At 42.6% G+C, this 13811-nt stretch overlaps 2 protein-coding genes across 2 annotated transcripts; both read right to left on the minus strand.

Moving 5' to 3' along the window:
• Positions 1-2295: 2295 nt before the first annotated feature.
• On the minus strand, positions 2296-9269 carry btbd9 (BTB (POZ) domain containing 9). The gene is made up of 11 exons (XM_084030534.1): positions 9104-9269; positions 8549-8758; positions 7252-7615; positions 6038-6305; positions 5474-5693; positions 5209-5328; positions 4831-4940; positions 3942-4131; positions 3731-3838; positions 3515-3593; positions 2296-3106 (listed from the first exon to the last, which is right to left on the minus strand). The coding sequence occupies exons 2-11, from the start codon at positions 8731-8733 to the stop codon at positions 2909-2911; spliced, it is 1842 nt and encodes a 613-aa protein (XP_083886660.1). The 5' UTR covers positions 8734-8758; positions 9104-9269; the 3' UTR covers positions 2296-2908.
• A 313-nt stretch (positions 9270-9582) lies between these two features.
• On the minus strand, positions 9583-13676 carry LOC311026846 (uncharacterized protein). Its single transcript, XM_084030542.1, has 8 exons — positions 13461-13676; positions 12240-12536; positions 11884-12156; positions 11639-11806; positions 11084-11170; positions 10946-10974; positions 10539-10607; positions 9583-10025 (listed from the first exon to the last, which is right to left on the minus strand). Exons 1-8 carry the CDS (start codon positions 13519-13521, stop codon positions 9924-9926), a joined length of 1086 nt encoding a protein of 361 aa, XP_083886668.1. The 5' UTR covers positions 13522-13676; the 3' UTR covers positions 9583-9923.
• Positions 13677-13811: the final 135 nt, after the last annotated feature.

The raw sequence follows: 13811 nt of genomic DNA on the forward strand, positions 1-13811 counted from the left end.
GCAGTATTTACTTAAAACCATCAGCTTTCATCACGTCATCCCTTTTACCTGATTAGTGAAGACTCATCTCGACAAGATTCATATATATACAGTATATGGCATATTATACTGGAACTTTTTGGAATCCCCAGATTTATTTATTTTCTTTTTTCTAAATGTAAAAAAAAAAAAAAAAAACTTACCTCTACATTTTGTAATTTTGTAAAAATAAAACTTAAAATAGGATTCCATCACTGTTAACTCAGCTGACATTTAACACTATACAAGGCAAAACCTCTTGAGTGACCTTTGTTTGTAATTTGGTGACATTATTCAGATCTCTAGACACCCAACCTCCCCTTCTCTAATGTCTGTGCATTATATAGTAGTATTAAATAAAAATAATAATAGTAGTATTAAATAGCATTACTTTACTTTTCAGAGCAGCACAACAATCTGGCCATCGTGACATAATCGCCTCATGAAGCTGCGATAATGTGACAAAAAGTTGAGTTGCCCCATTTACACATAGAGCAGCCTTACTAGTCAGATCATTTGGGTGGGAAATACCTGGCTCTCTCCTGACTAAATGCTCCACAAGTTCACCAAAAGTCACTTGTTCCATCCGTCTGCATTTTAGTGCTGGAAAGGTAGAATACAAGGAGTTATTCCTCTGAACACATCGGCCTGCTGCAGCTGGAGATCAAGGCAATGAGCTGAAAGACGGTACACATGCATGTAAGTCACCTAACCCAGCGTGGCTGAAAAGCACACTATAAAGAAGAGTGATATATCTGGAGCTCATCCCCTCTACGGGACAGACTCATGGCTAGGTAAAGATGCAGGTGATGTCCCTCGTTGGCTTCATATTGTGCTTTAAGTTTAAACAAGTTTAAATCAAAGAACCTGATCCTGAGGGTCCGGGGCCATTTTGAGTAAAAGTTCTGCCTGTGATCAGTGATCCCAACAAAACGCTCATCAGTTTTAAAGCTTGGTTGCTTTTCTCTGTCTGGGACAAAACAAAGTGAATAATTAGAGACAGAAACTTTTTTTTTTTTAAATGTTTCATGACAGTAAAACAGCTCATTCGGCAGAATTACACATCAACATTTGTCTAAGGAGCTGCCGGGGCATCAGTGCCTAGAGCATGATGAATACATTTGACTGATCAATCACCAGTTTGTCTGTATCAGAAGACGACAAGCGATCACCGTGTACTGCTTGTGTATCAGACCTCCGCTGTGTTCTTCACAGCAGACAGACGGGTGTGACCCCTCTCACAGCGATGAGCATCAATAAAACAATGTCAGTCGTTTTCCATAGTCACATTTTTGACAGGCATGTATTGAACAAGAGGCAGTGAAATGCAATCACACGTCAACAGTCAAAACTAATATATATAATAAAGTAAAACTATACATACATACAATTTAGGTGGGGGTCAGGGAGTGCGTTATCTACATTACAATGGAACCTGAACAAAGCCCTAGTTCACTTATCTGGTTAGTTATTAAGGAAGACTTCATCCAACTACGCAACTATAGGCGCTCTTCTAAAATGTGGATGGGGACAACTAAAGAAGGCTTCTAGAAACATCACCCAGGGGAGTTCGGTACTTCAGTTCATGTAACACAAAATAAAAGGTTTAAAAGGAGTTTTTTTTGTTGTTTTTTTAGACAAATAACTCAAAAGTGCAACATCAGGACACGAATGAAACAAAAGAGGAACCACAGCACTGATAGCTTAGTTTAAAAACAAACAGACGACAGCTCAAAGCTGACATCCAAAAGCCAGGAAGTGTTTAAATTAATTTGACATACAAACAGAAAAGTCACCGGATCCAGCACACTCCAGTACTGTACAGTCAGAAGCTGCAACCTTTATCTCCACGTACTCGAGTAAAATAAAGTGCCAATAGCAGCTGCTCATCCTGGAGATCACCTTCCTCCCTTGCAGCCCCAGTGCATTCATCATTTGGTCCGAGCCCCTTAAGCCCCCCAAAATGTTCACAACCGAACTGATTTGCCAGATCATTTGTGCTAAGCTATTCAAGTGCTTAAAAATGCTAAATTAACACTCTAGTTTTAGTGAGTTTTTCCTTTTCTTCTTGAGATACGAGTTTTAACTATGAAAAAAGTCACACCGGATGTAAGGACCACAGGTTGTTTTTGTTTCGGGTGTGAAAGCCTGTCAACAAAATGACTCAATTGCTTCATCTGCAAATGCTTAATAATTGGATTAGGTTGCAAATTGCATACAAATGCCACAGACTGCATTCGCTCCACAGCTTTGGCAAAAACCTTTTGAAGAATTGAATTTCTTTGAAACTTTGAAAAATACTTGACTGCTACTCTGTTAGCTTGATGGTATGAAAAGTGAGTAGAGTCGGTTTCTTAAAAAAATAGCTTGTTCAACGTTAAAATCCGTCTCTTTTGGAAACATTAACTCGTAAAATTCGGATAGCAGCCACACACACACACACACACGCGCGCGCACACACACACACACACACACACACACACACACACACACACACACACACACACACACACACACACACACACACACACACACACACAGTACAACCACGTTTCAGTGTCCTCGTCTTTGGAGAAGCAAAGATTCCACCTCGATGATTTGAAGGAAAAACAACCTTGAGTCTTTGTAGTACCTTCACAAAAGTGTGTGTATGAGCCAGTGGATGCAACACCTAACCTTCTGTTTCAGAACTGGAAAGACTGGAGACTTAAATGCTGCTGCTGCTACAAACATAGCCGTCTCTAATGTTGCACTTATGACAGAAGGACCAATGACAATGAGACGATCGCCTTTAGCAGCGCTGTAGCAGTGCGGTCTGGATGATGAAGGCTGTGCAAAAATGGCATTCCCTTCCTCTCAACACCGCCCGACGACGGCGGCGGCGGGGCTCTCAATGCTGGGACTGAGAGGAAGACGAAGACGGGGGGGAGGGCTGCTGGGAGGGAAGCAGGCTGTGCGTGCGTGAAGGTCGTTGGGGCCGCGGCTGCGGGGAGCTGGAACCAGAATCGGGGGGGTCCAGGCCTGGGCTGCCTTCGCTGACCTCGGTGTCCATCTGGGCCGGACACTCGAAGTGAACACAGTGGAACACCTGAAGAGAGAACCGACAGGTGAAAGCCGGTCTGAGGGGAACTAAGATACTGTTATTCTTCAATTCATCCCGCTGGATACTAAATCAGCACCCAGTGACAAATAAATCATTTAGTTTCATGATGGACTATATGTTTTTACAGGTTTTCACACTGTAGCGGTATGGTATGACTCAGATTTTATTAACTAGAGCACAAAACTGTGTATTAAAACTCCTAACTTTGCTCTCAAAGTGCATCAAATTGAGCATTTAAAATGTAAACAAATAGGGTGAAAATTCCTGTATTTTTTTATTTCATAATATATATATATATATCATGTAATGTCAATGTTTTTTCAATTTCATGCAGCCCTAGCCCAACGTACATGAACACAGATTGAAAAAAAGCAGGAGTGAGTGTGTTTTCACCTCGTTAGCCGTGTTGTGAGTCCCAACGATGCGGATGAAGGAAGCAGGCTGCTTATCAAACTTCAACGTCTGCCATGATCTGGAACAGAAGGCATTCAAAACGCCACAAACAGAAACATCAGACGTTTGTGTTGATGGCGTTTCACGTCTGTTATGATGACGTTCTCCTGACAGGAAGCCACAGGAACAGTGAGGTGAAAGAGGGAGGGGCCTCACCGACATGCCATCCTGGTCCGGTCGATCACCTTCAGCCACTCCTGCTGGTTGGCGGAGACTTCGATGTAATAACTGTAGGAGCGCTCGTCACAGTCCCACAGCAGCAGTCTGATCAGGGGAGGAACGGCAAAACACCATTTACAAGACTTAAATGTGTAGATGAGAACGATCCTGAGAGCACAGACAGCTGGGTGAGGAAGCAGGGATCTACCTTAAGGATGCGATGGAGTAGGGCTGAGCCAGCTGGATGACGATGGCCCCGGAGCCCAGCTGATGGCAGGTGTAGCCCGAGTCCCAGTCGTAGTTGCGTGTGTCGCCGTTGAGCAAGGCATTTCTGCTACGACTCACACCCTCAATGACGCTGGCACACGACGCAATGGTCGCCACGTTGTCACTGGGCACTGCAGAGGACAGGAGCGGCGTTACAGACCTGTTCTACTGTTGCATGAACCTTTTTCAGCTTTCTGAACACGTTAAAACACAGACAGGTTCCTCCACCTTTTCCAAAGTCACATTCAAGCACTTTCCAAGCATTTCAAGGTGCATTTCCATGCTTTTCCAGCCCCTTCCAGCTGTGGTAAACTCCATCTTTGTATCAATCCAATGGTCAGTATTCAGTCTACTTATTCTGTCACTTGTTCATCACATTAAATGAGATGTTATTGTCCTCTAAACAACCAACATGATGTTTGGAGACAGCTTTTTACAGAAGGACCACAAATGAAAGGAAAACTAATTCCACTAACAGATCCACAGAAATATAATCACCAACTATTTTCATTATCTGTTCATCATCAAAAGTCATTTTTCATAAAGAAATGTCACAAAATGCTGTTTTCAGTCCCTCAGATATGGAGATCTTCTTTTCTCTGTTCTATCATAGATGTCATCACATACAACACACATTTCAAGCACTTTATTCTAAATCCAAGCACTTTTCAAACCTTGAAAACACCACACTCAAATTCAAGTGTTTTCAAGGATTTCCAGCACCGTACCAACCCTAAATATAAGACATTTGATGCCTATAAAAGTGCATTTATTCGAAACATTTCATATGTAGTAAAAGACATGTTTTTTTTCATGTGCCTGCAGCTTACCCAGAATGCCGTTCTCCAGGGTGAAGGAGCGGTTGGTGAACATGCATTCAAAAGCCACTAGGTGGAAGACCTTGTTCACTGTGTTGTGTGTTCCCACGACACGAACGTACCTGAGACACAAAGAGCAACATCATGAAGGTGGGATATAAACTGGCACTGGATGGTTATTTGGGGGGGAGACTGCATGAGAATTAGCACTTAACTAGGAATATTGCTGTGTTAGTGTGTTGCAGCACCAATTATTGAATTATTTAGGGCAAGCTTGAGTCATATCTGAGATCCGTTTACCAGAGCAGCACATTGGCAGAACAACAGCGGAGGTTCAGCTACTTTGGGCCAAGGTGGAATAACTGAACGGCTTCCTTTAGTCCAGTTTACCTGCAGACTCGCGGTGTGAAGAACAGTTCCTGCCAAGAACGGCAGAGGTACTTGGAATGGTCCACAACACGCACCCAGTCCAGCTCATCCATGGACACCTCAATGTAGTAGGAGTAGGACCTGAAATGAGAAAAAGATCAACCTGAAAAAGATCAATAGAAGGAGGAGTCCCAAATACCAAACAGCAGAGCAGTCAGCCTGGTACTACTACTACGGAGGGAGAGTCTGTTACTGCCGAGGGGATAGTAGGTGAGACAGGTCTTACCGACTGTCTCTGTCCCACAGCAGCAGCCGGACGTGGTTGATGATGGACGACTGGCCCAGTTTGATCTGGATCCCGGCCCGGCCGTCCTCCTCGATGGGATGTCTGGAGAAGCCGTGGTCCAGGTCGTAGTTCTGGGTGTCTCCGTCCAGCAGCGCCGACTTCAGCTCCCCTTTCACCACCTGAGCTCCGTACTTCATGGTGGCGATGTTCTCCTCCGGGACTGAGACCCGAGAAGAAAGGTATGTGCAAATTAATACATGACATATCCAGGGTTCCTCTACCGTCTCCAAAGTCACATTCAAGCACTTTCCAAGCACTTCAAGGTTCATTTCCATGCTTTTCCAGCACCTTCCAGCTGTGGTAAACTCCATATTTGTATCAATCCAATGGTCAGTATTCAGTCTACTTATTATGTCACTTCACCTTTATTCTAAATCCAAGCACTTTTCAAACCTTGAACACACCACACTAAAATTAAAGTGTTTTCAAGGATTTCCAGCACCCGTACCAGCCCTGTAAGTGAAATGTTTAATGTGAGTTGCCGTAGTAACAGTGATTACTGACTGAGCATGCCCCGGTAGTTGAGGTCCATGTTGCGGCTCTCGGAGCGGGTCTTGATTGCATCCAGCAGGTCGTCGGGGCTCAGCAGGCCGGACGGTCGCACCACGTTCAACATCTCGGTCAGCGTCATGAGCGGCAGCCGCACCGCTGACATCACTTCCAGGGTGTCGACCCCGTCCTCGCGCTGCCGGCACCAACGACTCAAGGCCTGGAAGATCTCCTTCTCGCTGGCAGCAAACGAGTCGCGCCTGATCACGGTCAGCAGAGCAGTCTGCAAACACATTAAACCATCGGTTCAGTCAAAATACCAAACTAAGTGATGACAGCTTCTTAGTTATTAGTATTTGCTTGTTTCCTCACATTTTACATCATTGTAAATTCAGTACTTTTTTTTAATGTGAGGCCAGAAAAATAAGTACTTTTTTAGGCTCTGAATAATTCAGGTAAGAACTTTTTACAAAATAAAGGATAATTGATTCATAAAAATGTTCTTTTTAGACAAGAGTAGCTTATTTGATAACTAAAATAAGTGTGAGCTGAAGCCATACAGGTGTTCGAGTCTAAGGTTGGTCATCTTCTTCAAAAACAGTTTCTTGTTATATTTGTTGAAATTCTTCTTACATCCCGCAGCAAAAAATAAATCGAATGTCCTTCTTAAAAAAAAAAACACAATAGCCATGTTGGTCGTTTACACTGACAATAATAATTTACTGCTACTTTTATTGGAGACGAGTTGGCAACACCGGGCTGGGTTTTTCCATGTATACTAGTTTTTAAATCCAGCATACCCTTCTAGTTTCTCCAGAATACTGACTCTTTTAAGAAGGGCCTGACAACCTCTTTTTATTCTGGTTTGTTTTGTTTTACTCTGTAGCACCTTGAGATTGTTTTTAACAATGACGAGTGCATTACAAATAAAATGTATTATTATTATTCACCCTCATTTTAAGTAACATTATTGCATCCCAAGTGTCTGTGGTCTCACACACACCTGTGTTTGAGGCTGATGCCGGTTGCACTGTGTGGTAGAAATCACCTCCCTGCCAGTAGAGGCTCAGAGAGTTTCAGGCATAGACGAGATATCTAAGCCGCTGCATTTCAAACCACATCTCACTCTGTACGGAGAAATGAAGGCTCCCCCAAAGTAAGAATGACCCAGATGCAATGCTGATGAGAATTCCTCATGCACCCCTTTGTATTATCCTGCAACCCCTTACCTTGGAGAGCACCAGGAAGCCGTCGGAGTTCAACACCTCGGGTCCGTGTCTGTCCATGTAGGCGCAGCAGGCCGCACTGAGCGCGCTCAGAGAGTACAGACTGGCCACGTCGAAGACCAGGCACACGTTGTTGGTGTGCAGGATGGTGCGCAGGAACTCGGAGGTGGAGTCCTCCAGCGGCTGGAGTCCGTAGCGGTGAGCCAGACCCAGGAAGTCCAGCAGCACCTCTTCCCTGGCAGAGCTGAGGCTGGCCCGGCCCGTGTACAGGTAGTGTAGCAGCATGGAGAAGGCTTCGGCCCGCGTCTCCTCCAAACACACCTCCGCCTGGGGCTGGGACTCCTTCATCCCTCCGTACAGCAGGGCCCTACGGGAGCCACAGTGTTAAGGTTTGGTCCGTCTCAACTATAGCTCTCTGATAGCTCAGAGGTTAAGTTGTTATCCCCATCTCTCCCCCACCATTCACTCTCACGCTGTCCTATCACTGTAACAGCAATGCATACTGAATAACACTGCAAAGCATCAAAGTTGTATGTGGTGTGTGTGTGTGTGTGTGTGTGTCTGTGTGTGTGTGAGTACGTAGTGTATGTGTACACCTCTCAATCTGAGTAATGTACCCCCGAATACAGATGTGTAGTAGATTAATATGGTTAACAACAGGTGAACCGCGGGTTTCAGGTAACACATTTTTTCCCCATTCTTTGAAAAAGAATACAAGAGATACAGATAACAACACTGCCAGGGTTAGTCTATATTATGTAAGGATATTCAGAGAGGACCATACGTTGGAAGGTTTCAAAGCCTTATTGGATTCAGAAATGTTGTCATAAGAATGAATATATCTTTCAAGTATTTATTTTCTTTGACTTTTGAAAAAACAAAACAAATACCACATTAATCAGGTTTCCTCCACCTTCTCCAAAGTCAAATTCAAGCACTTTCCAAGCATTTCAAGGTGCATTTCCATGCTTTTCCAGCCCCTTCCAGCTGTGGTAAACTCCATATTTGTATCAATCCAATGGTCAGTATTCAGTCTACTTATTATGTCACTTGTTCATCACATTAAATGAGATGTTATTGTCCTCTAAACAACCAACATGATGTTTGGAGACAGCTTTTTTTTTTTTTTACTTTGGAAAAGGTGTAGGAACCCTGATTAATGTGGGAGAATGTGGTATCACTTTTCAAACCTTGAAAACACCACACTAAAGTTCAAGTGTTTTCAAGGCTCTCCAGCACCCTGCATGGACCCTGATCATGCCAACGTCTGAACCGAGTGATGACTCCCGTGGGTGCGTACCTGAAGTAGTGACAGCGGGCCGCCAGGATGACGCGGTGCGCCGGGAAGCGCTTCTCCTCCACCACGAAGGTGACATCGCTGTACTCCTCGCCGAGCACCAGAGCGCCGAGCTGCTCCGACAACAGGTGGATGTGGTCGATCTCCGACACGGAGGCCAGCGGGCGCAGAGGGTGGCTGTTACTCATGGTGGACGGTTGCTAAGAGTCACATCTAACACGGGAGTCAAAAAACAAACAGGGACGCGATGAGAAAAACAACCATCGGAGCAAAGCTCCGCCGAGGCGTTGGCTCGTAGCGCGAAGCTAGCTTCATGCTAATCGCTAACAAGAATGACCGTAAAAATGTAAACGTGTTAGTTAGTTCACATTAAGTTACAACACTAGTGGTACACGAACGTTGTTGGATTGTTGAAATACACCGTGATGGTATTGATGAGCTAAAGATGTCGAGCTTTCTTGTTTACAGAATTTGACACCCAAGCAAATCGTTAGCTAGCGTTAGCTCACAGTACGCTAGCGTTCCCTTTCCTCCGCTGGTTCTGCGTTTTAAACTTACCGAGCAGCTCCCGTTCACTGCTGTCAGAAACACGTTGTTTGTGTTTTAAACACACACGTGCTTGTTTCCCCCCCGTGCACGAAAACTCAGCACCAAATCCACAATCCTTCCGACATCGCAACCAACTCGCGAACCAATTCTGGGTCAATGGACAGGCACTTCCGGTTCGAGGAAAAAAAACGTTTCAAAATAAAAGATGTCCTTATTTGCCTCTTCTTTTTACCTAATGTGTGTGTTTGTTGTCTTTGTGTACCTGACCATATTTATATTCTGCCGTCAAAAGCACTTATAAACTGTTGTTTTAAAGGTGATATATAAATAAAGCTATTATTATTATTATTATTATTATTATTATTATTATAACTACTCGAGTACTGTACTAGTACTATTCTAAAGAACTAGTGTCATATTTGCTATTGTTACTTTGCAGATAAATATTTTGAAAACATATACCGAGCCTAATAAAATAAAATACAATCCATTTTTACACATTTAATTTTAAAAAAAACAACCATATCCAAAATAACTTTAGCTACATAAAAATATGCTTACAGGTTAATATTTCAGTAAAACATATTCAGAGTGTTTTTACTGAGATAATAAATCAAGTAGGTAGGGCAGCACGATATTTGTGATATGGAAAGATACAGGAATTTTCACCACAAATGTAGTACATTTTAATGTTAAAGCATTATTTTGATACATTTGCCCGATTTAACGTGATTTTCTTCTGCAATGTATATTGTGATATGAAAAAAAATGGGTAAAAAATATGTAATATTCCATCCTGATCATAAAAACACGTGTTTGGTTGGTTTGCTCAGTTGACGGTGGAGTAGGGGTCGCTGGGATCAGCCGAGGAAGCTTTCACAGTTGCGTAGGTCACCGCTTCGCTTTTATCATCGCCGTCTTTATTCCGGACCTGACAGGAAACAGCACAATGTGGTCAACGCCACAACGCTGCAGGACGAAGACAACATCATCACTGTGCAGCATATTAGACCACACAGTACAACGCCATGCACAGAGCCGTTTTTGCCTTTTTGGGGGGCCCTATGCAAGATTCTGTTTTGGGGGGGGCTATTGTGAAAACGTCTCTCAAATTCAAATGAAACATCTCAAGTTGACCCGAGCGACTTAAACATACAGAAAATAAAAATAAAATAGAAACAATGAGACACCTTTGTGTCAATAATGTAACAGATGCAGCATTTTCATCCCAAACATTTTTTTGTACAAAGAAGTACTTAAACATAACACATACATATTAATATAAATAAATTGGGCCATTGCCCAAAATTAAAAATAAAATGAAACCAGCAAAAAGAAAGCTTGCAACTTGGGTGCCCCCTAGTGGCCGCTTATAGCAAGAACCGGCTCTGATGATGCAAAAGCAGAGAGTGACATCACAAGGATGACCATGCAGACGGCTCACCTGAGCTTCACTGCCGGTGTTCTTGGTGAAGCTGACGGAGGCGTAGGAAACACCATCTTCAGGATCAGCCTGCGATCAGAGAACACAAACATATTACACATGGAAATAGAAGGTTTTTTTTATCGTGTTTTCTTCTGCTAAAGTTTGCATCATCCCACTTCCCTTTTTCTCCTGCGTTCTAACACTCATAACACGTTATATATGATGACATTTCTAACACGTCACACACTGAAGCTTTCTCACTTTCTAAGTTGCAGTAAAACATGCATGGTTGTTGAGAACCAAAACACTATCTGAAATTTTTTTTATGAAATATATTATATGTCACAAACATCTCTAACTTGAACACCTTTCTCCTGGTTGAAAGTCCAACATCTATAGTGAAGAACAATTTTATTTTGACTCACAACGTCCTCATTCATTGTTGTTTCGTTCCCTGAAAAAAGAGAGAGGAAAAAAAGGGGGTTGACTTTAATTTCCACACTGCTCTCCCTGTTTTATGGACATTTCTTTGTTTATTATTAAAGTTTCATCCATTCTCTCACCTTTAGTTCTCTTCTTTTTGATGACAGCAACAATGATGATTACGAGTGAAACTAAAACTAGAGCCACAAGGATGTAGACCCACCAACCTACAAAATGAAAAATAGAAAGTATTGGTGCCTTTTGACTGCAGCTTTCTGATCTGAATCGCAGGTGAAGGATTTGAAACACTCAATTAAAGGCAGAGTAGTTCATTTGGAAAGCAAAGCCCCCCCCCTTCGTTCAGACCTCTGTTCAAAGCCCCGCCCCCCAGAATGCCAAACGAGTGCTCGAGATCTGCAGAGTGCCAATCAGGAAGTAAGTATTTACAGACCAGTCCAATCATTTTCTCCAGCCCGACGTTTTTGATTGGACGGGGTTTTTACAGTCCAGCCACGGCCACAGATTACTTTTTAAATATGTTTTTTATGTGGGAGCATTTAACGTATTCATTGTTATCGGAATGTTACGAGGATTTCAGGTAATATAAGTTATAACAGAAAGTGTTTGTGAACAGAATCACCTTCTCAACCTTTAATAGGTTCAACCGAAAAAACTGCATCCAACAAAAACACAACCTGTTTTTGGAGTCGTAGCGTCGGCTTCTGTGATGTCTTCGGTTGCTGTGGTGACTTGATTTGTTGCTTCTTTTGTTGCTTCCTTTGTTGCTTCTTTTGTTGCTTCCTTTGTTGTTTCCTTTGTTGCTTCCTTTGTTGCTTCCTTTGCTGCTGTTGTCGTGTTCTCACCTGAACAGATGAACGCGACTCAACAAACGCGTAGATGTGATATCGTATTAACATGCATAGAAGAAGAAGATAATCACCTGAGGTCTGAGGGCTGAAGAGAAACGGTTGCTTGTTGTTGTTATTATCCGTCACCTCACATCTAAACAAGTTAAACCTCGATGGGAAACTAAAATGAGACGTTAGAAACATCACAGAGACGTCACAGTTAGACGTCTCAGACGTCTTTATATCCGGGTGATCTTCACCCACAGCCTGACCCTGAAACAGCCACTTCACCGTGTGTTTACATCGTTCATACGTCACCATGGAGCATCGTAACGTCACGACATTATCTCTGTGGTGTTCAGTCACTGGTGGAGACGGAGGCATTGTGAGAGACAACAAGAGTAGAATGAACTGCATCAACGTAATGTTCCAGTATATGAATACTCACTGTGAACAACAGACAGATCAACCACGGGGTTTGGAATAGATGTGAACAGTTTGCATTCATAACGACCAACATCCTCGTTGGTGACATTCTTCATAACCAGAGAACAGTCCTCTGTGACCCTCAGTCTGTCGGATTTAGCCTTTTCAACCTGCCCATCTCTCACCAGGTCTATTGCTATTTTGCTTTTTGAATATCTGACGGACCACGTAGTTTTGTTACAGTCGCTGGCGTTTCCACAAGGCAGAACGACCTCGCCTCCGTCTCTCACAGTGACCAACCGGCCTCCGGTCGCTGCAGCTGAGACCACGAGACAGAAATACAAAGAATAAAGAGAAATAAAAACATGGATATTGATGTCAGTGCAGGGACGTCACTAGGATTTAAAGACAGGGGGGCCTTAGCCCCCAGGAGAAGCATCTTCTCAGTACTGTATTAGAACGACACAACAACCAGTGAGTCAAGATAACAAGTTAAAAGTCTTCTTCCATTCTCTTGTGTTTAACAAGAGTTACTGTCCTGTTAACATTTAGACACATTAAAGCTGCTTAGAGCCTGATTATGTAAATGTGTCTTAAAGTGATACCGTATCTAATCCCTCTCTCCATTAGATAAGCTGCAGGTCTTTTTTTTGTATTTATTCTGTATTTATTACAGCAAAATGAGGATAGTGTCTGTAAAAAAAAAAAAAAATGAATAAAAAAATACATATTTGGATATAATTTAGAGTAGCTCCAGCCCCCTAAAATAGGCCGAACAACGTCACTGTGATGATTATTTTCGATACAGCAACAGTTTCCATATGTGCCGTCTGTTCTAGGGAATAAAGCAGAGGTCTTCAACGTTTCCAGACCAAGGACCCCCAAGGCTGATAGTGACCCGGTGGAGGGACATACTTATTGTATAAAATTGTGTTTTATTTAATATTAATGTGTAATGCAGCCTATAGTGCCATGTATAACAGGACTTCATTTTAATGCTAAGCCATTCCAATAATAATTGTTGACGATTCATACATTTATAGAACATATTTTAATTCTATGTTCTACATCACAATTTCACAACATAACATTTAAGAAAGAGGAAGATATTTGCTTCATATCGGTTGTATTCCTGTTAGGGTGTATTTTTGGACAGTTTGTGATCAAATCATTCAGGGACCCCCCCCCCCCCCCCCCTGTAGTAACTCTATAGATTATATATTATATATAGATGCATCCTTACCTGTAAGCTGAAGCACCAGGACCAGAAATAAAGACGCTTTAATCCCTCTGAATTCAGCCATCAAGCCTCTCCGTCTCTGAACTAGTTGCTATTAAAGACAAATGTTGCATCTACTTCCTCTTCTTAGAGTCACTTCCTCATCCTTCTCTTCTTCCAGATGTCACTTGCTGCTTATACGTGGACGGACCACATACGCTTTGACTTTCCATATCTATATCTATCTATATCTACTGTATATCTAAATATAAATATCTATATGTAAAATAAGAAATAGTAACGTATCACTCCATTACAGGCAGCGGTCACATCCTGTTTGTTCCCACAGTTAAAAAGAAGAGGACAACGATTGAG

Source organism: Eutrigla gurnardus (genome assembly GCF_963514095.1).
Source record: "Eutrigla gurnardus genome assembly, chromosome: 16".
NCBI lineage: Eukaryota > Metazoa > Chordata > Actinopteri > Perciformes > Triglidae > Eutrigla > Eutrigla gurnardus.